This window comes from Solanum dulcamara, chromosome 7, assembly GCF_947179165.1.
Source record: "Solanum dulcamara chromosome 7, daSolDulc1.2, whole genome shotgun sequence".
In the NCBI taxonomy this organism is placed as follows: Eukaryota; Viridiplantae; Streptophyta; class Magnoliopsida; order Solanales; family Solanaceae; genus Solanum; species Solanum dulcamara.
The window spans coordinates 7,935,944-7,958,785 of record NC_077243.1 but is presented as its reverse complement, the minus strand read 5'-3'; the positions used below and the strand labels follow the sequence as shown (position 1 = coordinate 7,958,785).

At 36.0% G+C, this 22,842-nt stretch overlaps 2 protein-coding genes across 3 annotated transcripts; one reads left to right on the top strand and one right to left on the bottom strand.

Annotated features, from left to right (window-relative positions):
* The first annotated feature begins 12,807 nt into the window (after positions 1–12,807).
* Positions 12,808–18,288, top strand: LOC129896596 (kinesin-like protein KIN-8A). Of its 2 annotated transcripts, none has more exons than XM_055972534.1 (7): positions 12,808–14,027; positions 14,998–15,271; positions 15,463–15,513; positions 15,606–15,698; positions 15,784–16,149; positions 16,683–17,366; positions 17,814–18,288. In XM_055972534.1, the coding sequence occupies exons 1-7, from the start codon at positions 13,189–13,191 to the stop codon at positions 17,910–17,912; spliced, it is 2,406 nt and encodes an 801-aa protein (XP_055828509.1). In that variant the 5' UTR covers positions 12,808–13,188; the 3' UTR covers positions 17,913–18,288. The 2 variants fall into 2 exon arrangements, with proteins under 2 accessions (XP_055828509.1, XP_055828510.1); XM_055972535.1 differs by having other exon boundaries at positions 12,809–14,027; positions 17,880–18,288.
* A 2,394-nt stretch (positions 18,289–20,682) lies between these two features.
* Positions 20,683–22,533, bottom strand: LOC129895023 (protein MIZU-KUSSEI 1). The gene has a single exon (XM_055970650.1). The coding sequence runs from the start codon at positions 21,793–21,795 to the stop codon at positions 20,923–20,925; it is 873 nt and encodes a 290-aa protein (XP_055826625.1). The 5' UTR covers positions 21,796–22,533; the 3' UTR covers positions 20,683–20,922.
* Between the last annotated feature and the right edge of the window lie 309 nt (positions 22,534–22,842).

Below are 22,842 nucleotides of genomic sequence, written 5' to 3'. Positions count from 1 at the left end.
GTGCAAATTCTTGAGTTTTATAGAGTTAAGAGGTGAAAAAGTGATTTTCAGTGTCAACCGGAGCTACGGGTCTTGGAATGGATTTCCGTCAATTCCAGCAGCTCTAAAATGTGGAAATTGGTTTAGGAGAGTTTATGAAATTAGTTTTTGAGTTATAACAAAGATTTTAAGTCTTGAGTTGGGAATTTAAAGAATTTTAGGCCAAGATTTGAGTTTGGTCAACTTTTGGAGTTTCGATACTCGAAATGGAATTCCGACGACTCCGTTGGATTCGGGGGATGGTTTTTGGTCTAGAAGAAGTGTTGGCTGAATTTTTAGAGGTCCCGAGCCCATTTTGATATTTTGAAGGCCTAAGTTGGTTTAGTTGCGATTTTTTGAGTTTCGGGTCAAGGAGACCTCAAATTCATATTTTGATAGTTCCATCAGCTCCAGAATAGACAAATTAGGCTAGTAGCATTGTCGTCATAACTATCGAGACAATCGATACGAGTTTGGGTCATTTGGCGTTTTTGACTTTGAAAGTTAGCCTATGGTTGACTTTGGTCAATATTTTTGGAAAACGCACTCGGATGAAAATTTTGAATGCGCCATTGAGTCCGGAATATCAAATTTAGTGGGGTAGCATATCTGATTTATTTTTATCGGATTCCGAACGAATTCCGAGGGTCCGTTCAGAGACTTTAAATAATGCAAAACCAGAAAAATCTGGTGCAAAAGTGCAGATTTTACACCAGATTTTTCAGACTTTTCTCTCAACTTTGAACCCTCATTTCTTGAGCATTTCAAGTCCAAATCTAGTCATTCAAGAGGCTATCTTCAAGAAATTTTCGCGAGGATTCCATTGGTGAGCTCGGAATTAGAAGCTTCGTTTTAGGTAAGATTAATGTTTTAGATGCTGCCTCGACCATTTTTTGATTCAGATTTTTGTAAAGTTTGGAAGATGATTTCTTGGTCATCTTAGATCCGAATTCAGTGATTCAAAGCTCTAAATTGTGTAGTTTTTCCATAGGAATACAGTGGTGTAATCATAAAGTGATGGAGAAGATTTTTTTTTAGGTAAGATTCGCGTTATAGCAGCTGCCCTTTTTATTTTCGGATTAGATTTTTGATGAACTTTGAGATTTGATATCTTGAGCATTTTGGGTCCGTTTTCAGTGATTCTTGAGGCTAAATTCCTGAGTTTTTTGTAAGGATCATTGTGGTGTGATCAGTTTTAGCTGTAGAGGCTTTATTTCTGATAAATCGCTGTTTAAAGTTGCTGTCTTTTGCCATTTTCGTAATGAAATTGTGGTGATTTTTAGAAAATTGTATTTTCATGATTTGGAACTCGATTCTTGCTCAATTTTAATGGAATTTTCAGCCACGAATCCTACTCGATGTGTAGAATATAATTTTTAAATAAAATTCCAGATTTGACCCTTTTCAAAAATAAATATTTTTTTTGGACAATTTTACCCCCGATTTCGAAACCTATCAATATGGGTGTCATTGGACTCCTTGTGATGTGTATGTTTCATTGTTGATAGTGGATTGTCATTCCGAGCGCTGAATTTGAGAGTTGCTTGTCCGGTGGAGGTATTCGGGTGCGGTTTCGGCAATTGAGGTAGGTTTGGCTATCTTTCTTTGAGATTGAGATGGGGTAATTAGTCATTCATATGTTATAGACTTTGGGATGGGGTTGTAGTATGAGTTGAGAATGTTATATATATTGTGATGCCCGTGTGGAGGATTATTTATTAATGTGTTATCGTGACGGGGTTTATTTGTATTACATAGCCCGTGTGGGGGCCTTATTTGTTATTTTATTTGCTTTGAGAGCATGTGAATTGTGATTTTCCTAAGAGAGAGGCTTGAGTATATTATTTGACTTGTGATGCCGCCTGAGAGATTGAGTTGGGGGTTTTGAGCATACTTGAGTATTGAAATATTGTTGAGAAAGGGGTGAATATTTAAATGAAAGTGTGTTCTTCCCGTTACAATTTATTGAGGGTGAATATCATGTGTAGGTTAAGTTTTGAGAACTTTAAACCTTATACCACATGTGAGTTGATTATTACTTCCATGCATATGTGTTTTAATGCATTCATCCTCATTCATCATATCATGAAACATGGAAAGTTGAGAAATATGGAAATTCTTTTTGAGAAAGAAAATGAAACACCTTTAAACCTTTATATCTTGAGTCCCTGACCGAGGCAGTTTTCCGACAGGGTAGTGGATGCATTGTGATCTCAATCTTTGTATCTTGAGTCTCTGACCGAGGCAGTTTTCCGGCAGGGTAGTGGATGCATTATGATCCTAACCTTTGTATCTTGAGTCCCTGACCGAGGCAGTTTTCCGGCAGGGTAGTGGATGCATTGTGATCCCTTGACCACGAGGAGGTGGCAAGGATAATGAGATATTGTGATTGAGGTATATGGTCTGCGAGACCCCCATGGGTCCTGCTTGGTAGCACAGCTCGGCAGGTGTATACGACAGGCTGTGCGATAGTCTTGATTCCAACGTACCACCACATCATTGCATCATCATATTGCATTGCATTGCATTGATATCTGTGCTGCTTGAATTATCTAATTAATTGTGATTATGAGCTGTTATTATGGGTTTACTTTACTTGCGCCAATATATATATAAACTGGCGGCACCGATGCCGAGGTGGGACTTTTCTGTATGCAGGTGGAAGCGTTCCTTAGTTTATTTTATAGGTTTGATTAATTCCTTATACTCAATCAGCTAAAACCTACTGAGTACATGTGAATTGTACTCACCCCTACTTTTGTGTCCCTTTTTTATGCAGATACTAGTCGGGGTACCTCATGTGGTAATTAATATTCTAGCGGATTGTGTATTCTCAGATTAGTGGTGAGGTCCCAAAATTCGGATCATCACTAGTCTGTCTTTATTTTTCAGTCTTTTGTATCATTCAGAGACTTATGTTGTAACTTCTTATTCGAACCTAGCATTAGATGCTCTTTATACTTATGACACCAAGTTTTGGGATATTTTCTTCATTGTTTTTCTTTTTACTTAAATCATGACATGATTTTCCCTTTAGGAGTCTCGTATGAGTTTTATTTTTAGGCTTACACATCAGGTTGAGTTTTGGGATGTGTGCCATCATGACTTTGATTTTTGGGTCGTGATAATTAGGGTGATCAAGGAAATGTATGAGGGTACCAAAACCAGGGCAAGGACAGTAGGAGGAGACTCAGAGCACTTCCCAGTTGGGATGGGGTTGCATCAAGGATCAACTCTTACTCTATTTTTATTTGTCCTGGTGATGGATGGATTGACGCGACAAATCCAAGGCGAGGTGCCATGGTGTATGCTTTTCGCGGACGACGTAGTCTTGATCGATGAGACCTGTTGTGGAGTTAATGCTAAGCTGGAGGATTGGAAATATACCTTGGAGTCTACAGGGTTTAAGCTGAGTAGGACCAAGATAGAGTACTTAAAGTGCAAGTTTAGCGAGATACCTCAGGAGGTTGGCGTGGAAGTTAGGCTCGGTGGCCACATCATCCAAAAGAAAAGTAGTTTTAGGTACCTTGGATCTATCATGCAAGGCAATGAGGAGATTGATGATGATGTCACACATCGAATTGGAGCAGAGTGGATGAAATTGAGACTAGCTTCCGGAGTGCTATGTGACAAGAAGGTGCCACCAAGACTTAAGGGCAAGTTCTACAAAGTGGTGGTTAGACCGGCTATGTTATATGGGACAGAATGTTTGCCAGTTAGAATCTCCCAAGTCCAAAGGATGAAAGTTGTCGAGATGAGAATATTGAGATGGATGTGTGGGCATACTAGGAGCGACGAGATTAGAAATGAGACTATTCGGAACAAGGTAGGAGTCGCTCCGGTGGAAGACAAGATGAGGGAAATGCGACTAAGATGGTTTGGGCATGTGAAGAGGAGAAACACAGATGCCCCAGTGCGGAGATGTGAGAAGTTGGCCATTGACGGTTTCAAAAGAGGTAGGGGTAGGCCAAAGAAATATTGGGGAGAGGTGATTAGACAGGACATGGCGCAGTTACAGCTTACCGAGGACATGACATTAGATAGGAGGGTGTGGAGGACCCACATTAGGGTAGAAGGCTAGTACATAGTCTTGTGATTCTTTCCTATTAGTAGGCACATTAGTGCGCTACAATTTTGGGAGCTCGGATTCTGTTATTATATATTATTATTTATTACTTTCTGTACTTTATTTACTATATTTTATCTGTGTTGCTGCCATTATTTGCTTTCACATATTACTTTGAAATTCTGAATTTCTTAACATTATATGACCTCTTTTTATGCTTTTTTTGAGCCGAGGGTCTTTCGAAAACAAACGTCCTACCTTGGTCCCAAACCCCACGTTATGAAATTTTCACTGGGTTGTTGTTGTTGTATACATTTAATGATTGAATAAAATTCAGTAGAAAAATAAAATTGTATATTTGCTCGTCTGTATACGTTTCATGATTGAATATGTTTGTTAATAATTTGTAATATTAATTTGTTTTTCGTTTTTAATTAAAAAAAGTATTTAAATTATATACATATAAAAAGTAAAAATCCCATATACTACTAATTGGAGTTGTAAAAATGTAACTGAAATAGCATATATACAAATAAAACATGCTGCAATGACATTAAAATTCACAAACAACCTAAAATATTTAAATGTATAACTAAAGAACGGTTTAATTTGAATAACCAAAACTTAATATTTGTATAAATGTTGTTTGACATATATGCATAATCCTTTGAATATGTATAATACTATTGAATTAAACTTATACATATACAAAAATAAAAATTAATTAAAAGGAAAATAAAACTACCTGCTTATCACCACAACCACGTTACTCACTTGCATCAACATCATCTTCACAATGGGTTTGGGATTCATCTTTACTTGAAGATGTTTCTTTTGCTTTTCTTTTTTTTGTTGGAAACTGTAGAGCCGGCTTCAGAACACTTTTTTTTGCACTTTTCTTTTTTTGTTCGACATTTTTGATTTCGAATTCTGATTTTTTTATTCAAAGATTTTAGGGTCATTGCGGGATTTAGACCTAATCACTTGCTCTATTCTATTTTCAGACATGATTTTGAATTTAGCAATAGAGCCTACATTTTCTCCAAAAACTTGAGTTAGACCCAAGAAAAATGATGGATATTGAACGGAATTTGGAACATGCAAATATATACCTCTAATAATCCGCATTGAGGTAGATTGTTCATCCATATTTTTGAATGAAAAACACTAATTTTACTGAGAGAATGCAAATTTTAAGATGAAAAATATGAGGCAAAGGAAAGAAGTAGAAAAAAATAAACATAACCAAAAAATAAAAGAAACTCAAAATTTAAGAGGGAGGAACAAATTTATTTTTTTTTAAAAATTAGCTGTGTTGCGTGATTTTGGGAGAATATGAACGATTTTGTAGAAAAATAAGCAGTTTGAGGGGAGAGAAGGTAAAAAGATTTGAGGAGAGAGAAGATAAAAAGATTTGTATAAAGATTAAAGACATTTGAATTGATACAACTGCTAAATCCTATAGACGTGGGATACGCCTAATAGCTAAAAGGATAAACTATATCCCTTATTTGTAATTATTTTAAATGTGTTAAGTGGAGTGTCCACATATAAGTGGAATGCCCACCACATTTTTATATTAAAGTGGGGCCCACTAAAAGTGGGCATCCCACTAAATTAACACCTATATATACATTACCATGAATTGGTAATTCATAGTCGTGAAGAAAAGAAAAAAAATATTCTGTGCTTTGCTTCTTCTTCAGTTCTCCTATTTACTCTCTCTTTCAGTATTAAATTGTTAATTTAGTCTCATTTTACAACACGTTATCAGCACGAGGCTCCGACTAATTTTTCAAGGTAACAAAAAGTGGTAAGAAGTTTATTTAAATTTATTTTCATAAAATGGCAAATATTTCAAAAATTGAATTTGTTGCTTTGGATATCTCTGGAAAAGATTACTCTTCATGGGCACTAGATGCCGAAATTCATCTTGAATCGATGGGTCTGGCAGACACCATCAAAGATGATAACACGGCATCTAGTCAAGACCGTGCAAAAGCTATGATTTTCCTCCGCCACCATCTTGACGAGGGTCTTAAATTACAATATCTTACATTAAAAGATCCCTTGAAATTGTGGAAAAATTTAAAAGAAAGGTATGACCACCTGAAGTTGGTCATGCTTCCACAAGCACGTTATGACTGGTTAAATCTGAGACTGATGGACTTTAAAAATATAACTGAATATAATTCTGCTTTATTTAGAATTATAGCTCAGTTAACTTTATGCGGAGATGAAATCACGGAACAAGATAAACTTGAAAAAAAGTACTCCACATTTTCACCCGCGAATATGCTCCTGCAGCAGCAATATCGCGAAAAAGGCTTTAAAAAATATTCTGAATTACTTTCTCACCTTCTTATTGCTGAAAGACATAATGAACTATTAATGAAAAATCATGATAGTCGGCCAGTTGGTTCTTTGCCACTCCCTGAAGTGAATCAGGCAAATTCTAACCAACGAGAAAGAGGCCATGGCCCCAGTCGTGGTCGTGGTCGTGGTCGTAATCAAAGAAGAAATTTTAATCATGATGCTCGGCTGGCACCGAGAAATAACCAGCAATATAAAAGGCAGGGTAAAAAGCCAGAAGCTTTACCGAAGAATAATTCAAAAACAATATGTCATAGATGTGGAGGTGTGGGGCACTGGTCGCGGATTTGCCGGTCATCAAAACGCTTGGTTCAGCTATATCAGGCATCGTTAAAGAGGGCAGAAAATAATCCAGAGACAAATTTTATCTCTGAGGACAATATTGAGCCCATGCATCTGGATGTAGCTGATTTCTTTAATTTTCCAGAAGTAAATATGAATGTTGATAAGCCAGATAATATTTAAACAATTATCTTTGTTGTTGTATTTATTAAATATTATGTTTGTATTTTTCTAGATCCATGTAATAAAATAAAATTTTGTATAATAAATTATGTATTAATTATAATATTTACTTTCTTTCTTTGTGAAGAAAATATGGAAATGCGTCAAATCTTGTTTGGATCAATGATAAATCACGAGGATATTTGTGTAATTGATAGTGGAACAACCCATGCTATATTTAAAGACGAGAAATATTTTTCCAATTTACTTAGAAGAAAAGCTAATGTTACTACAATTTCTGGTAATTCAAAAATGATAGAAGGCTCCGGAAGAGCTACTATAATTCTGCCTAAGGGAACAAAAATTGTTATAGAAGATGCACTATTTTCTTCTAAATCCTCACGAAACTTGTTAAGTTTTAAAGATATCCACAGAAATGGATATCATGTTGAGACACTAAATGAAATGAATATTGAATATCTTGGTATAACCAAGAGTGTCTCAGGCCAGAAATATATTTTGGAAAAATTACCAACTCTGTCATCTGGCCTATATTATGCAAAAATTAGTGCAATTGAAGCAAATATGATCGTAAACCAGAAGTTTACTGATCCAAATATATTTGTGCTATGGCATGATCGAATAGGTCATCCTGGATCAATAATGATGAGACGAATTCTTGAAAATTCAACTGGACATCCGTTAAAGAACCAGAAGATTCTTACAAATGATGAATTTTCATGTGCTGCTTGTTATCAAGGCAAATTAATTGCCAGACCATCGACCCTGAAGGTTGGCATCGAATCTCCTGGCTTTTTAGAGCGTATACATGGAGATATATGTGGACCTATTCATCCACCTAGTGGATTGTTTAGATATTTTATGGTCCTAATAGATGCATCATCTAGATGGTCTCATGTGTGCTTATTATCATCTCGCAACCTGGCGTTTGCGAAATTGTTAGCACAAATAATAAGATTGAGAGCGCAATTCCCAGATTATTCAATTAAGGCCATTCGCCTTGATAATGCTGGAGAATTTACATCCCAAGCATTTAATGATTATTGTTTATCAATTGGGATAAAAATTGAACATCCTGTTGCTCATGTTCATACTCAAAATGGCCTTGCAGAGTCATTTATTAAGCGCCTACAATTAATAGCAAGACCTCTACTAATGAAAACAAAATTGCCAATTACTGTTTGGGGTCATGCTATCTTACATGCAGCAGCACTTGTACGTCTCAGACCGACTCATTATAATAAATACTCCCTGTCACAATTAGTATTTGGTAATGAACCAAATATAGCTCATTTAAGAATTTTTGGTTGTGCGGTATACGTGCCTGTAGCACCACCACAACGTACAAAAATGGGCCCTCATCGAAGGTTGGGCATATATGTTGGGTTTGACTCACCCTCCATAATTCGATACCTTGAACCGTTCACTGGAGATTTATTCACTGCTCGATTTGCAGATTGTCGGTTTGATGAAACAATTTTCCCGCCATTAGGGGGAGAGAAAAAGGAACCCGAAAAAGAAAAAGAAATTGCGTGGAAAGTTTCATCACTATCACATTTTGATCCACGCACCCGCACATGTGAGCAGGAGGTCCAGAAGATCATCCACTTACAGAAAATAGCAAATCAAATGCCAGATGCATTTACTGATTTGAAACGGATAACTAAGTCACATATCCCTGCAGTGAATGTACCTATCCGAATTGATGTCCCAAAAGGATCATCTACAAGTATCATAGCTTCTGAATCTCAAACACGCCAGAAGCGTGGTAGACCGTTGGGCTCAAAGGATAAAAATCCTAGAAAAAGAAGCGTAAGAAATAATAAAGATGATACTACACAGGAACTTCCTGAAGAAGGTCAAGGTTTGAGTAATCCTGATATTCCTGAAGAAATCAGTGAACCCGATACTCAAGTGAATGAAGAACTTTCAATAAGTTCTACCGGTGATGAGATAAATTTAGATCGATCAAAAATTACGGTGGATAATGTTTTTGCGTATAATGTTGCAATTAACCTCATGCAAGATAGTGAAAGTCTTGAACCTAAATCCGTCGAAGATTGTCGACGTAGATGTGATTGGCCAGAATGGCAAAAGGCAATTCAATCAGAATTAGACTCACTTGCTAAACGTGAGGTTTTTGGACCTGTAGTCCAAACCCCTGAAGGTGTAAAACCAGTTGGTTATAAATGGGTTTTTGTTAGAAAACGAAATGAGAGAAATGAAATTGTAAGATATAAGGCACGCCTTGTTGCACAAGGATTCTCTCAAAGACCCGGAGTCAACTATGAAGAAACATATTCACCGGTTATGGATGGGATAACATTTCGATATCTCATCAGTTTAGCTGTACATAAAAATCTTGAAATACACCTAATGGATGTGGTTACAGCTTACCTTTATGGTTCACTTGATAATGAAATTTACATGAAAATCCCAGAAGGATTAAAATTGCCTGAAGCATGTAAAAAGTCTCGGGAAGTATACTCAATAAAACTCGAAAGATCATTATATGGTCTGAAACAATCAGGGCGTATGTGGTATAATCGCCTAAGTGAGTACTTAATAAATGAAGGTTATATTAATGATGTTATTTGTCCATGTGTTTTTATTAAGAAAACGGAATCAGAGTTTGTTATACTCGCCGTTTATGTTGATGACATAAATCTCATTGGAACCCCTGAAGAGGTCCAAAAGGCAATTGAATATCTAAAGAAAGAATTTGAAATGAAAGACCTTGGAAAGACAAAACTTTGTCTAGGTTTACAAATTGAACATTTAGCAGACGGAGTTTTTGTCCATCAATCTGCCTACACTGAGAAAATCTTAAAAAGATTTTACATGGACAAAGCACATCCATTAAGTACTCCAATGGTTGTTCGATCACTTGAAGTAGAAAAAGATCAATTTCGACCTCCAGAAGAGGATGAAGAAATTCTTGGTCCTGAAGTACCATATCTCAGTGCTATTGGTGCACTTATGTACCTTGCTAACGCAACTAGGCCTGATATAACATTTTCTGTAAATTTGCTAGCAAGGTATAGTTCATCCCCAACGCGAAGGCATTGGAACGGTATCAAACATATTTTGCGATACCTGAAGGGTACTATTGATATGGGTTTGTTTTATACTAACAAAGGTTGTGCAGACCTTATTGGTTATGCAGATGCAGGGTATTTATCAGACCCACATAAAGCTCGATCTCAGACAGGTTATCTGTTTACACACGGAGGGACTGTTATATCATGGCGATCTACAAAACAGTCCATAGTTGCTACTTCTTCAAATCATGCTGAAATAATAGCAATTCATGAAGCAAGTAGAGAATGTGTGTGGTTGAGATCGATGATACAGTTCATCAAAAAAAGATGTGGTCTAGAAAATAATGTTAAAATACCCACAATTATATTCGAAGACAATGCCGCGTGTATAGCTCAATTGAAAGGTGGCTTCATAAAAGGAGACAGAACGAAACACATTTCACCAAAATTATTCTTCACACATGATCTTCAGAAGAATGGTGAAATTGATGTACAACAAGTTCGTTCAAGTGATAATCTTGCAGATTTATTCACAAAGGCATTACCAACATCAACTTTTGAGAAGCTAAGGCATAAGGTTGGAATGCGCCGTCTCCAAAATATCAAATGAAGCATTCATCAGGGGGAGTAAATACGCGCTGCACTCTTTTTTCCTTCACCAAGGTTTTGTCCCATTGGGTTTTCCTGGTAAGGTTTTTAATGAGGCAGCAATCAAGGCGTATTATCAGATATGTAGACACAACATCAGAATAACTTAGTATATTATTTCTTGTAAAGTGTTTTTATGTAAACACATTACACGTGGACATCCAAGGGGGAGTGTTAAGTGGAGTGTCCACATATAAGTGGAATGCCCACCACATTTTTATATTAAAGTGGGGCCCACTAAAAGTGGGCATCCCACTAAATTAACACCTATATATACATTACCATGAATTGGTAATTCATAGTCGTGAAGAAAAGAAAAAAAATATTCTGTGCTTTGCTTCTTCTTCAGTTCTCCTATTTACTCTCTCTTTCAGTATTAAATTGTTAATTTAGTCTCATTTTACAACAAAATGATAGTTATATGTCATAATTAACCCTTATATGTTAGCTTAGTCATGTAAGTTATACAATCTCTACTATTTATTTGCATATTTTCAGTCAAGGATTAGTTTAGCTTTTAGTAAAGAGAGGGCCAAAAATGTGGGTATTGTATAGCAAACTCCCGGTTCTTATAGTGTATTTACTAAGGAAGTTAAAAAAATCCTTCCTTATTTCATGCTCCATAGAAATTGACAATAGAGTGGTGACACTAAATCAAATAATTTAATATCGAAATTGAATATATATATATATTAATTAATTAATTAATCATAATTATGATATAAGTGTATGTATTATATTTTACATCTTATATTTATTGATTTTATATAAATATCGAGTGCGTGTATAATTTTGTCTATACATGAACTAGTAATTTTGAAAGATCGTGTTAAAAATCAATATTAAATTCTTGCACTTCAAAATTCAGCTCATTATTATCCAAAGACCTTGTTCATATATGCGCTTAATATTAATTTATGATTTTGAAATCAAGATGATAAATGATAGTTTTACGAAATATGCTGCGTTCTTGAAAGTTGAAACTTTATTATCTTTCAACAGTTCAGAATTTATACCCAATTCTTTCTTTTTTTTCAACTTACTCAATCTTTTTATCCAATAAAGTGCAACATGACATTTTAAATTATCATAAGCCATTTTGATGAGAGGTGTTTGGTATGACCAAAGTCACTTTACCGGAAAATGTTTTTCAATGCTTCGTAGATGAGTGAAAAATATATTAAAAATTAACAGTAACAATATTACCAAATTAGAAAGTATTTTGATGATTTTGAGTATTAAAAATTAACGACAATGCCAAAGTGTTTTGATGATTTTGAGTATTAAATATTAAGATTGTGTAAGGAAAATGTTTATGCCCGTAAGTGACGATTTTTTAATGTTTTTTTACTAGTAAGATTGCGGTGGAGTGATAAATATTCTTTCATTCTTAATCACTAATCAAATGTTTTGAGTTCGAACCCTTTTAGATACGGAGTCGCATTTGTTATGAAGCGTTTTATCCCAATGTGAGACTTTTCAATGTAAATCCAAATGTAATCGGCCTTCGATATCGGATAGGAACAAAAAAAAATAATATTTTTTGGTCATTAAATATTAGATTCATGAAAAATATGTATATTTTAAAAATAATTTCCAGTCATACATGTCACGTGGACTCTATCACACTTTGTAGAAAATACATGGGAAATGCCTTTTGACTTGTGAAGTTCACAGTTGTCAACAAGCACTTCAGTGAAGGTTAATAAGAAGAATAAAAAAGCAAGGAAAAAAATATGTTATTAGTTCTCCTTTTGAGGTCAAAAGGTTAAAGGTAAAACTAGTTTGTACTACATGATATTTAAGAGTTCCTCATATGTCTTTTTTCTCCTTTTTGTTGATGAGATAAACCGCATCAAGCAAGTCTCATGCAATGAATTTGATCGAAAAAATATGTAGATGATTTCAAATCTAAAATCTCAATTTATTTGAAAGATCACCTGCTTAATTAATTCGTCAATTTTTATCTTGTTCTTCGGGGGTACTTTGATGAACTATGATCCCACAGATTCTACCATAAATTGTAATTACCCTCTGTTTTTAATATTACATTAGGTATCGTATCATCATAATAAATAAAGGTGAAGATTTGCCGTGATGGACCCCAAATATCTGTTTATAACGGACCTTTCACAATCTGACACTTATATGACCGTTACAAATTCCTATAATTTTAAATATTCAAATTTGGCCCTCTTTATTGCCACTCCAATTTTTGCTTTCACCAGATGCCCAATATTTACCTTTTTACCCTTCTGAAAGTTGAAATCGGAGTGAAAATAGCAATAAAAAGACTCTTTAAAAACACTCACTCCCTCGCTTTACTGTCAACCGTCGATCTTTCTTAAATCAACGGTTCATGTTTATCCCCCCAATATACAGGATCTTGTTCTTTCCCTCTTTCCCCAACTTCTCGTTTCTCTTGTTTACTCGAGACCCAATCTAGCTAATTAGCATCAAGAATCTTGAATTTTCACTGAAAGTTGTCAACTTTCTTGCAATCCAATCAGTTTTAGCTACTGGGTTACTCGGGAATCAGCAAGGGCATGTTTGGGAGTGTGAGGTTTTTTTGATAGAATGCCAGTTTTCACAAGATCTCAGATAACTGACTCGCAGCCACAGAATGATCAAAGAATTAGACCAAGAACAGATCAAGAAGATACCCAAATGGCTCGAAATTTGAGAAATCCACACCATGGTTTGAAAGAGAAGATGAAAGCACTTACCCTTTTGTATGAACAGCAAAAGCAAGGCTCTGCGGCTATCAAGAATCAATCTTTCAAGCCTGAAGATTCAAGATTTTCGAGTCACCCTAGTGTAGACCTTGTCAGTTCAGGCAGAAGAGCTGAGAAAGAGCAAAAACAATCAAAGCCAATTAGTCATGTGATGAGGGAGAACACTATACATAGTTCAACTGTAACAAAAACTTATGTGCCACCGCCGCCGCCTTCAGGGTTAGATGATGGGAAGGAAAATGTCGCGGTGGTGGCAGGTGGTGACAGAATAGTAGGATTCTCATACCCAAAGAGGGTGAATGCGTCGAGTACTGTGGCAAGAAAGCTTTCAATGGGAGGCCCAACAATGCCACATACAGAGCCTAGGGCAACTAGAAGGACAGTGAAAGAAAATGTACAAGAGTTAGATACCATTTCGGAGAAAGCAGCCAGCAAAGGGGGAGATGGTGATGATGGTGGTAGTAGAATTCTTGTTTTTGTAAGGCTAAGGCCAAGTTCAAGAAAGGAGAGAGAAGCTGGAGCCAGGTGTTGTGTGAAAATAGTGGATGGAAGAGATGTTTATCTGACTGAATTTGCCACCGAGAATGACTACCTTAGGCTAAAGAGGCTCAGGGGGCGACATTTTACTTTTGATGCTTCCTTTCCTGATACTGCTACTCAGCATGATGTTTATTCCACAACGTGAGTTGGAACAATTTTAGTAACTTTCTGTTGATTCCACTAATTGATCCATGATCCATTAATCAAGAAAACAACAATTGTCAAATTTTTGTCAATACTATGAGCCAGCCTTTGATATTTTGATGTGTTAGTAACTAAATAAGTTGTGGCTGCAGTGTCATTTGTAGAATCTTTTAAGGTCTAAAAACCTTTGATGTTAGTGTGATGGCAACTTGATAGTTTGTGGCTGCAGTGTCATTTGTAGAATCTTGTAAGGTCTAAAAGCCTTTGATGTTAGTGTGGTGGCAACTTGATAGTTTGTATCTACAGTGTCATTTGTAGTATCATTTTATTTCTAAAAGCCTTCGATGTTAGTGCGGTAGCAACTTGATAGTTTGTGAGTGCTGTGTCATTTGTAGTATCTTTTGAGGTGTAAAGCTTAAAAATTTGTATTTAAGAGATGGATATTTCTTAGTTTAAGGCTTCTGACTTTCCGTAGTCTTTCTTGAGCAAACCCCAGTTTTTTTGGCAATAGGAGCACATTGTCTGTCTAGCAGATCTTACCTAGTTGTAACATTTGGTAGGTTAAGTGCTCTCATTAAGGCTTTTTACACTGAACCATTGCAATAAAATGGACCTAAATAGAGCAGAATGAATATAGAGTATTCGTTTATCAGACCCCACATGGTAATGCGTCATAGGGGTTGATTGATTGATCTTCAAAATAGTGAACGCTTAACAGAATTGTGAGATTTTAGTCGCTTGTTTGATGAAAAGGGATTTTCTATTCTTTTATTTTTTTTTGAGGTCAAGCTTTTGCTATCAGAGGTAAGACTACCTAAGTCTACTCCTCCTTGATTAAAAATGTAGATAGAATTGAACACTTGGAATCTTGTATTTTCCAGAACAGCAGAGGTAAGACTACCTAAGTCTACTCCTCCTTGATTAAAATGTAGATAGAACTGAACACTTGGAATCTTGTATTTTCCAGAACAGCAGAGCTTGTAGAAGCAGTTCTGCAGGGAAGAAATGGTTCGGTGTTTTGCTATGGTGCCACAGGTGCTGGAAAGACATACACAATGCTTGGTACAATTGAGAATCCAGGGGTAATGGTTTTAGCAATCAAGGATCTCTTTAGCAAGATACGGCAAAGGAGCTTTGATGGGAATCATGTTGTTCATCTTTCATATCTAGAGGTCTACAATGAAACTGTGAGAGATTTGCTGTCCCCAGGAAGACCTTTAGTCCTAAGAGAAGACAAACAGGTATGTGCTTATTTCTAAAGAATGATCAGCTTCACAAACATTAGTCATTAGTGCTTGCCATTTGTTTCTGAAATAGATTAACTGCATACTGTTCCATAATTTTCTTTTGTTGTCCAATCTTTTATACTTGTCTACTAGTAGCTGTAGTAGTTTCTGATCAGGGCTTTCATCTCACACTGCTTATAATGCAGGGTATAGTGGCAGCAGGGCTTACACAGTATAGAGCATACTCCACAGATGAAGTATGTATCCTTGTTTTCTTTTAGATTGGTCATAGTAGAGTATTAGTTGCTAAAACAAAGTTTTGTTGACCTGTATTTCTTTTATGCAACAGGTAATGTCATTGCTCCAACAAGGAAACCTAAACCGAACCACAGAGCCCACCCGCTGCAATGAAACGTCCTCACGCTCTCATGCTATTCTTCAGGTCATTGCAATTTCGTCATATTCATAATTAACGTAGCACCACCAATATTTCTTGATTTTTAATGATATTTTTATTCAACACACAGGTTGTGATTGAATATCATGTCAAAGATAGTTCGAATAACATTGTAAACCGAGTCGGAAAGCTCTCACTCATTGACCTTGCGGGTTCAGAAAGAGCTCTAGCTACTGATCAGAGAACCCTGAGATCACTTGAAGGTGCTAACATAAATAAGTCACTTCTCGCGCTGAGTAGCTGCATCAATGCTCTAGTTGAGGGGAAAAAGCACATTCCTTATCGGAATTCTAAGCTCACGCAACTACTCAAGGATTCACTGGGTGGTGCTTGTAACACCGTGATGATTGCCAATATTAGCCCAAGTAATCTTTCATTTGGTGAAACCCAAAATACACTACACTGGGCTGACCGAGCGAAAGAGATCCGAACAAAGGTTAGAGAATTCATACTACTACTACGCAACATTGTTTTGAGGTCTGGTTGTCATCATAAGTAAAATACTTTTATTGACCATCATGATCTTTTGCCTTCGCGATGCAATGTCTAGTTTGGAATTAAGGTGTGGTTGATTGATTTATTATTCTATGTGTACTGCTTCAAATGAATTTGTCATTTTAGAAGTTACTTTTAGATGCTATAATCTCTAGCCCTGCAGTTGTGTTAAATTTCTGCAGCTTACTATCATACTATGTAATACATTGACTTAAAAAGAGGTGTACATTCATTGAAGTGTGTGTAATGCTACTTAATTATACCCATTGAAGTATCATGAGTTTGAAAAAAGAATGAATGTTGTGCTTCAGAAAGTTACTTCTAACTCCCATGTTTTTCATCTAATGCCAGAGCAGTCCATAATGACATGCAAATGCAGTTGACATTTACATTAGCTGTGAAGCATGAGCATCTATAATTTTCAGTATTTTAGGGATGCATTCTCATCCTAATATCTCCTTTTACCAAGTGCAGGCTTATGATGCACATGAGGAAATGCAAATGCCTGATTCTGAAACAGATCAGGCCAAGTTATTGCTTGAGCTGCAAAAAGAGAATCGTGAATTGAGAATGCGTTTGGCTCATCAGCAGCAAAAGCTGATTACAATCCAGAAGGAAAGTTTGGCTGCAAACTCTTCCCCTGCCCCATCAATAGTTTCCTCTATCTTATCACCAGCACTGTCTTCTGCTCAGCCAAATGAAAAACGAAAAGCAAGGCCCTCTTTCTTGGCTGGAAATTGTTTTACCCCGGAATCCAAGAGAAAAGGTGCAGATGACACAGTTAGAGATCTAAAAAAGATGGTTAAGGGATTGGAGGCAGAAATTGAGAGACTGAAGAAGGATCATGTATTGCAGATAAAGCAGAAAGATGATACAATCCGTGAGTTGTCACGAAAGAGTGCAAAACCAGCAGGAGGGACACAAGTGGGTGGTGTTAAAAGGGTTGTTACAAGGGCAAGCTTGCGGCCAAGGGAAGCACATGATGTTGATTTGAAGAGTCCAAGTCATCGTTTTCATTCTCCAGCTCCCACGGCAAAAAAACGCAGCTTCTGGGATATAACAACAGCGAACAGTCCATCAGTTGTCACTTTAAATGGAAGAAAGACCAGAAGCCATGTTAATACTGAAACAGCAGCAGCTCCATCCATGCTTCTCCAGGTACATTTGATATCTTCTACATTCATTTCACATGTCATTTATTTCATCAAGTTTTTGGCTATCCATGCTTCTTCAAGTATTTTTTCATATCTTCTTCTACATTCATTTCACATGGACGAATTAGTTCATCAACTCTTTGTTACGTGGTTAGATAGATATGGACTTTCAAGTGAGCAGTTGAACAATGGTCCTAAGAGATTTTAAATTTTAGCTTACAAGATCAAAAACAGATACAACTACCCCTCAATCCCAATCAAGTGAGGTTGGCTATATGAATTCTCACCGTCCATGTCACTCCATTTAAGTCCGTCTCAGTGCAATAGTATAAAAACATTAGTCTCTCTGGCACTAGAAGTCATCTACATTTTTCACTGGCACAAGAACCAACTTCATAATCATGCTTTAATAGTGTACCTTTGAGTTCCTTTCTTCTGCGAACTGATGCAGCTTGCATATCCATGTTTCTGGTTTGTGTTCATGTTTGGGCCTCATGTCTTCAATTACACCACTCAGCCAGGATTTGCTCGCCAAAATGTAAAGCACTAAGGAAGGCAGATCACTTGGCAATTCCAATCTAGCTGGGGGCGGCTCACAATCAAGCTTATCGTTTGTCACCCCGGGGCAAGGCAATGGAGGAGCACTCATTCACTAGTATTAGACAACAGTCTAACTGTCTAACAGTGATTAAATCTGTAGTTGTTTATGACTTTTCTCTCTTTTTCTTCCAGATTACTTGGGCTTATTGAAGTCGTGCTATTAATATTATTTCATTGTTTCTTCTGTTATTAAAATTTTGGAAGCACATTTGCTTCAAGTTTCTGTAGATTAGTGTGCTTTTCTAAGTATAAAAATGTTTCAGGATCGCTATGTCTTGACCTTGGCAGATGGTCTTCTTAACCTGAGCAGTGGCATTGTCATCCTATTTTCTGAGTTTGAGTTCCAATACCTAACATGATATGGCCATTAATGACATCAGAAATGAGTTTCAATGAATGGAATAAGGTATTTTTGAGCTATTTTGCTTGTTGGAGGACATAGTTAAGCCAAAGACGCAACGAAAAGGGCATTTTTTAAAGGAAAAAAAACATATCATAGGGTAAAACTTGACTTCATTATGAATGTTTGTTTCATGTTCTATTCTTCCTTTTTAACCACACTTTAATTATTTCAAGGTTGCTTATTATCTCGTGTCAATAAAGGTAAGATAACTCTGTCACTAAAATTTAAATATTATGAGAAGATATTACGTACCAAGTATTATTTTTTTAAATCTCCATGAGATTTGAAACCTAATCTCCCACTATCATTCTTTCTTTTTTTTATTACGTAAATGTCTTGAATGCTCTTTTAACAACGGTCGCAATTCCTTTTTGGTCCTACACAAGACGAGGCCATGTGAAACTAGCTAGGCATACTTATTTTGGCGTGATAGGCAAAAAAACAAGAAAATGTTTTAACAAAGATGATGTATATTTAGCAAGCGATAAATAAAATAAATGCACTGTACTTTCCTAATGATTGAAGCATTAGTAGCAGACTGAAATAATCATACCATACCCAAAAATCATGCTTATACCCTATGTACTTAAAACTGTATCATATCTTACTGGGACCTCTAAAATTCTTGAGATTTTCGTTTTTATTACTAGTATTTTTCCTCCTTAATTTATATTTATCAATTTGCAAATGAATATACATGATTAGATGGGACATAATACAGACAAAAACAATTCCTCGGCATTTTTTGAGCTTATCCTCCTTAAAAATTTGATTTGATTAAGTAGTAGCGGATTCAGATCGTAGTGTATGGATTTTCAAAAATTCATCAATTTTTACACAAATCTTTATCGAGAAATTCATTAAATATGTGACTGAAATTATTGTAGAAATTCATAAAATTTAAGTCGTGGATTCATAGATAATAAAGCAACAAACAACTATTGAAACTTTGAATAATGATAACAACATGATCGAAAGAAAACCTCGATTACTGTGAAAATGTAATCTTATTTTTGATATATTCATTTATTTGATTGTTGTACTCCATCACACATCCACTAAGATGGCCCCCTCAAATATCAACCTTCCCTTTTTCACTTTGTATAAAGGATGTTCAAAATAAAACAAATGAATATAAAGCCTTCAAAATAGGAGAAGAATCATTGCATACGGTAAACAAAACTTTTGTTTGAATGAATGAATACCTCTTTTCTCCTCATAATTAAGTTCTAATAACATCATATTTTACCTATCCCCCTTATTAGTTTATTTATTAGGCATTAATAAGGGGTCAGAACATATTCTGAGACAATCAAATGGACATATATTTACCTATCTAATAAAATTTTGATTTGTTTAGTTATATGTTATTGACCTTCTCTATTGAATGAATCTTGAAGCAATAATAAAAGTTGTTATCGTGTGATCTAGAGGTTTTGAATTCAAGCCGTGAAAACAATTTCTTGCCTTTTTCAGATTCATGCAATAGTGGGAGTTTGGTGTATCATGTTGCCCTTTTTAACCATCTCAATGGAATGAGTATTGACGTAACGGTAAAAGTTGTCATTGTATGATCAAAAGTCATAAATTCAACCTGAAACAATTAGTGTATCATGTTGTCCTGTTTAACCTTCTCTAACTTCTAAACACATCCTTGTTAATGGATATGTCTGTCAAATAAAAGATGCAAAAGTCTGGTAATTTTGAAACTTCTAATAGTATAAAGGGAAAGCTAAGTTCTAAAGCTGAGTAACATGTCAGTCAGTGAAGGAAAGTTTGGGTTGATTTTTGCTTTTGAGGACTTCTATGATTGAGCTTTAGTAGTAGTAGTAGTAGTTTAACTTCTTGGGGTTCTCATGTTACTTTGATCAAGTCCAGACCAAAGATGATATGCACCAAAACCAATGATTGGAACATGCAATTTTTTATACCCTTTGGATCAGATGCCCAAAATTTATCTAGTATCGTATCTAGCTAGTTGCCAGAAAAAGGAACCTAGCAAATCTTTAAAGATTTGAGGAGGAAAAAAGCAGTCAAGAAAAGAAGGAAAAAGAAAAACAAAACCTCTTATTACCTTTTGTCATCACACTTAGAATTTTTTTTTAAAAAGTATGAAGAAGAAACTAGTTAAGGGGTGTTTTTTGTGCTAAGATATTCAAGAATTTCATCATCAAGATAATTTGTACAGTAACAAAGAGCCAATTACTCTGATGTATACAGGAACAAATTGTGTGCCAAAATGTCATGGTATCAACAGAGAATTAGAAGACAAAAAGAATAAATATTTGTCTTATCTGATCATGGACAAATTCAATCATTTATAGGTAACATATATTTTCCATTCCACCCAAGAAAGAGAAAAAAAGATTACAGTAACCCATTGTTGTCCAAAATAAAAGACAAAAAAAAGAAAAAAGAAAACAAAAACATAGAACATTGCTAGATCTCCATGTCCATGGATCAAGAAAAGATTAATATATTCAGTTAAACTCTTCAAGAGAGAAGAGGAAAGAAAAGGACTTCATCTAATATTCTAATAAGTTTTGGTTGATAAACCTTAAACTCTTAGCAAATAAATGCTAAGTTCAGGAGCTCCATTACTATCAGGATTCATCATGTAGAATGCCTCTGAATCTCTTGATCCAATAACTCTCTCAAATTTAGCCCTCATATACATAATCTCACCAGAATCAGCACTTTCTTCTTCTCCATTCCCTGGCAAAACACCAGCACCCATTGATATTGGCTCCACAGCTTTAAGAATCTGCACTTCTTTTGCCCCAATTTCTCTTCTTGTTGCAAAGCCACATTTTTTACCATTACAGTAAGTCCTCCACACAGGCTCATCTATGAGTCTAGACACTTTTTTTTCTTCCTCCTTATCGCATTCCAAGGCGATTCGGACCAACCCGGACGCCATTTCTCGGACTAATCCACTTATAGGTGTGGCTAGCTCAATTAAAAAGGCTGGCTGTGAGCTGGAATCTTTTTGAAATGCAAAATGCACATGTCCACGCCTGTGCCCAAAAAGGGTGCCTACAACTCTGGTTCCAAGGCCTTGTTGGAAGTTAGACCTGTTTCGCCCGAACGCCGTTAGGACAGATTTTAGCCTGGTTACTGCTATAGTTTGCAGCTTCCTCCTAGTTGCTGAAGAAGATTCTTGCTTTAACTGGTTGTTGTTGTCCTCTGCCTTGTTTTCATGGATGGTGTTTAAAGTTGATGACTTGGTGTTTGAGACTTCAGGATTCTTGAAAGAATGTACCTTTATATTCTCTGCTTTCCCTTCTGAGTGCTTTGGAGATGGATCTTTTGATGTTACTTCTTCTTCTTGTTCTTGTTGGTCTTCTTCTTCATTGCTGACTTTAGCTGTCCAGTGGAACTGCCTCTTAGAGGACAAGTCTTGAAAACTCTTTGACATGATTGTCTTCATCTAAGAAAAGAAAATAATCAAGAGTAGGCTGCACCTTTAAAGTGATGGAAGGTAGGAGAGGAGAGTGAGGGGCAGAGAGATTCTTGCTACTACTTCTTTATTCAAGGGATTTTCTTTTTTCTCTCTTTATCTTTTTTAATTTTGTTTTGCTTCTAGTACTTTGTTCAAGCAAATAAGAATCTGATAAAGAAAAACACAAGTGTCCCCACCAACTGTCATGGGAATTGGGAGTATAACACAGAGAAAGGTGAAGGCTTGAGAGGATGTGAGGAGAGAGGTAAATGTTTTGAAATAAAGAAAGGAATCTCAGGGAGACATAAGATGTGTTATTTCACTTTCTTGTGGGGTATGGTGAGAAAGAAATAGCTTGACTGGCTCTTTTTTGACCTGAACACAAACAGTGTGGTCACAAAAATCACAGTGAAAGAGAGAACCAAAGAACCATCACTATTTACACTAGACATCCTCCCAACACAACCTTCTGCTTCATGTCTTGTTCGTATGATAAAACCTGCACACCTTTACCTAAAAGAAACAGAACAGTGATGATGGTTTGCCTCAGCTCCGCAATCAGTCTCAGATTCTGAAACCTTACAAAAGAGATGAAATATTATGTTACTACTCAAGACACAATAGCCTGTGATACGCAGTTCATCAAAGCTGACACTGTGATAAGGGATTTACATCTCTCATTCCTCTTTCTTTTTTGCAGAAAAGAGAAATGCCAACCATATGGTGGGCCTAAATAAAGGCATTTTCTTCAATGTTTCAATGCTTAGTTTCCCTTCTTTGGAAAGGGAAAAGATTTGCACCAAAACCGAGTATGGTGGAGCACCAAAGGCACGACTTAGCAGTCAAAGAAGTGAGTGAATTACTATAGGAAATCATGAGTCAAATGCTAGTAGAAACAAAGTCAGTTGGGGATAATGGTGGATCCAAAGTAAATAGGACACCAATTTAGGCAACTTACAAGGAGGACCCTAGGTTATTGCCATGAGCACTAAGTTGAGTTGTAAAGCCATTACAACGACCAAATAAGCATTCATC

Excerpts from the sequence above, each read along its gene's own strand:
- LOC129895023 (XM_055970650.1), bottom strand. The coding sequence starts at position 21,795 with ATGAAGACAATCATGTCAAAGAGTTTTCAAGACTTGTCCTCTAAGAGG.
- LOC129896596 (XM_055972534.1), top strand. The coding sequence starts at position 13,189 with ATGCCAGTTTTCACAAGATCTCAGATAACTGACTCGCAGCCACAGAAT. Across the intron at positions 14,028-14,997 it reads CATGATGTTTATTCCACAAC|AACAGCAGAGCTTGTAGAAG; the intron begins GTGAGTTGGAAC and ends TGTATTTTCCAG. Across the intron at positions 17,367-17,813 it reads CTCCATCCATGCTTCTCCAG|CTTGCATATCCATGTTTCTG; the intron begins GTACATTTGATA and ends GAACTGATGCAG.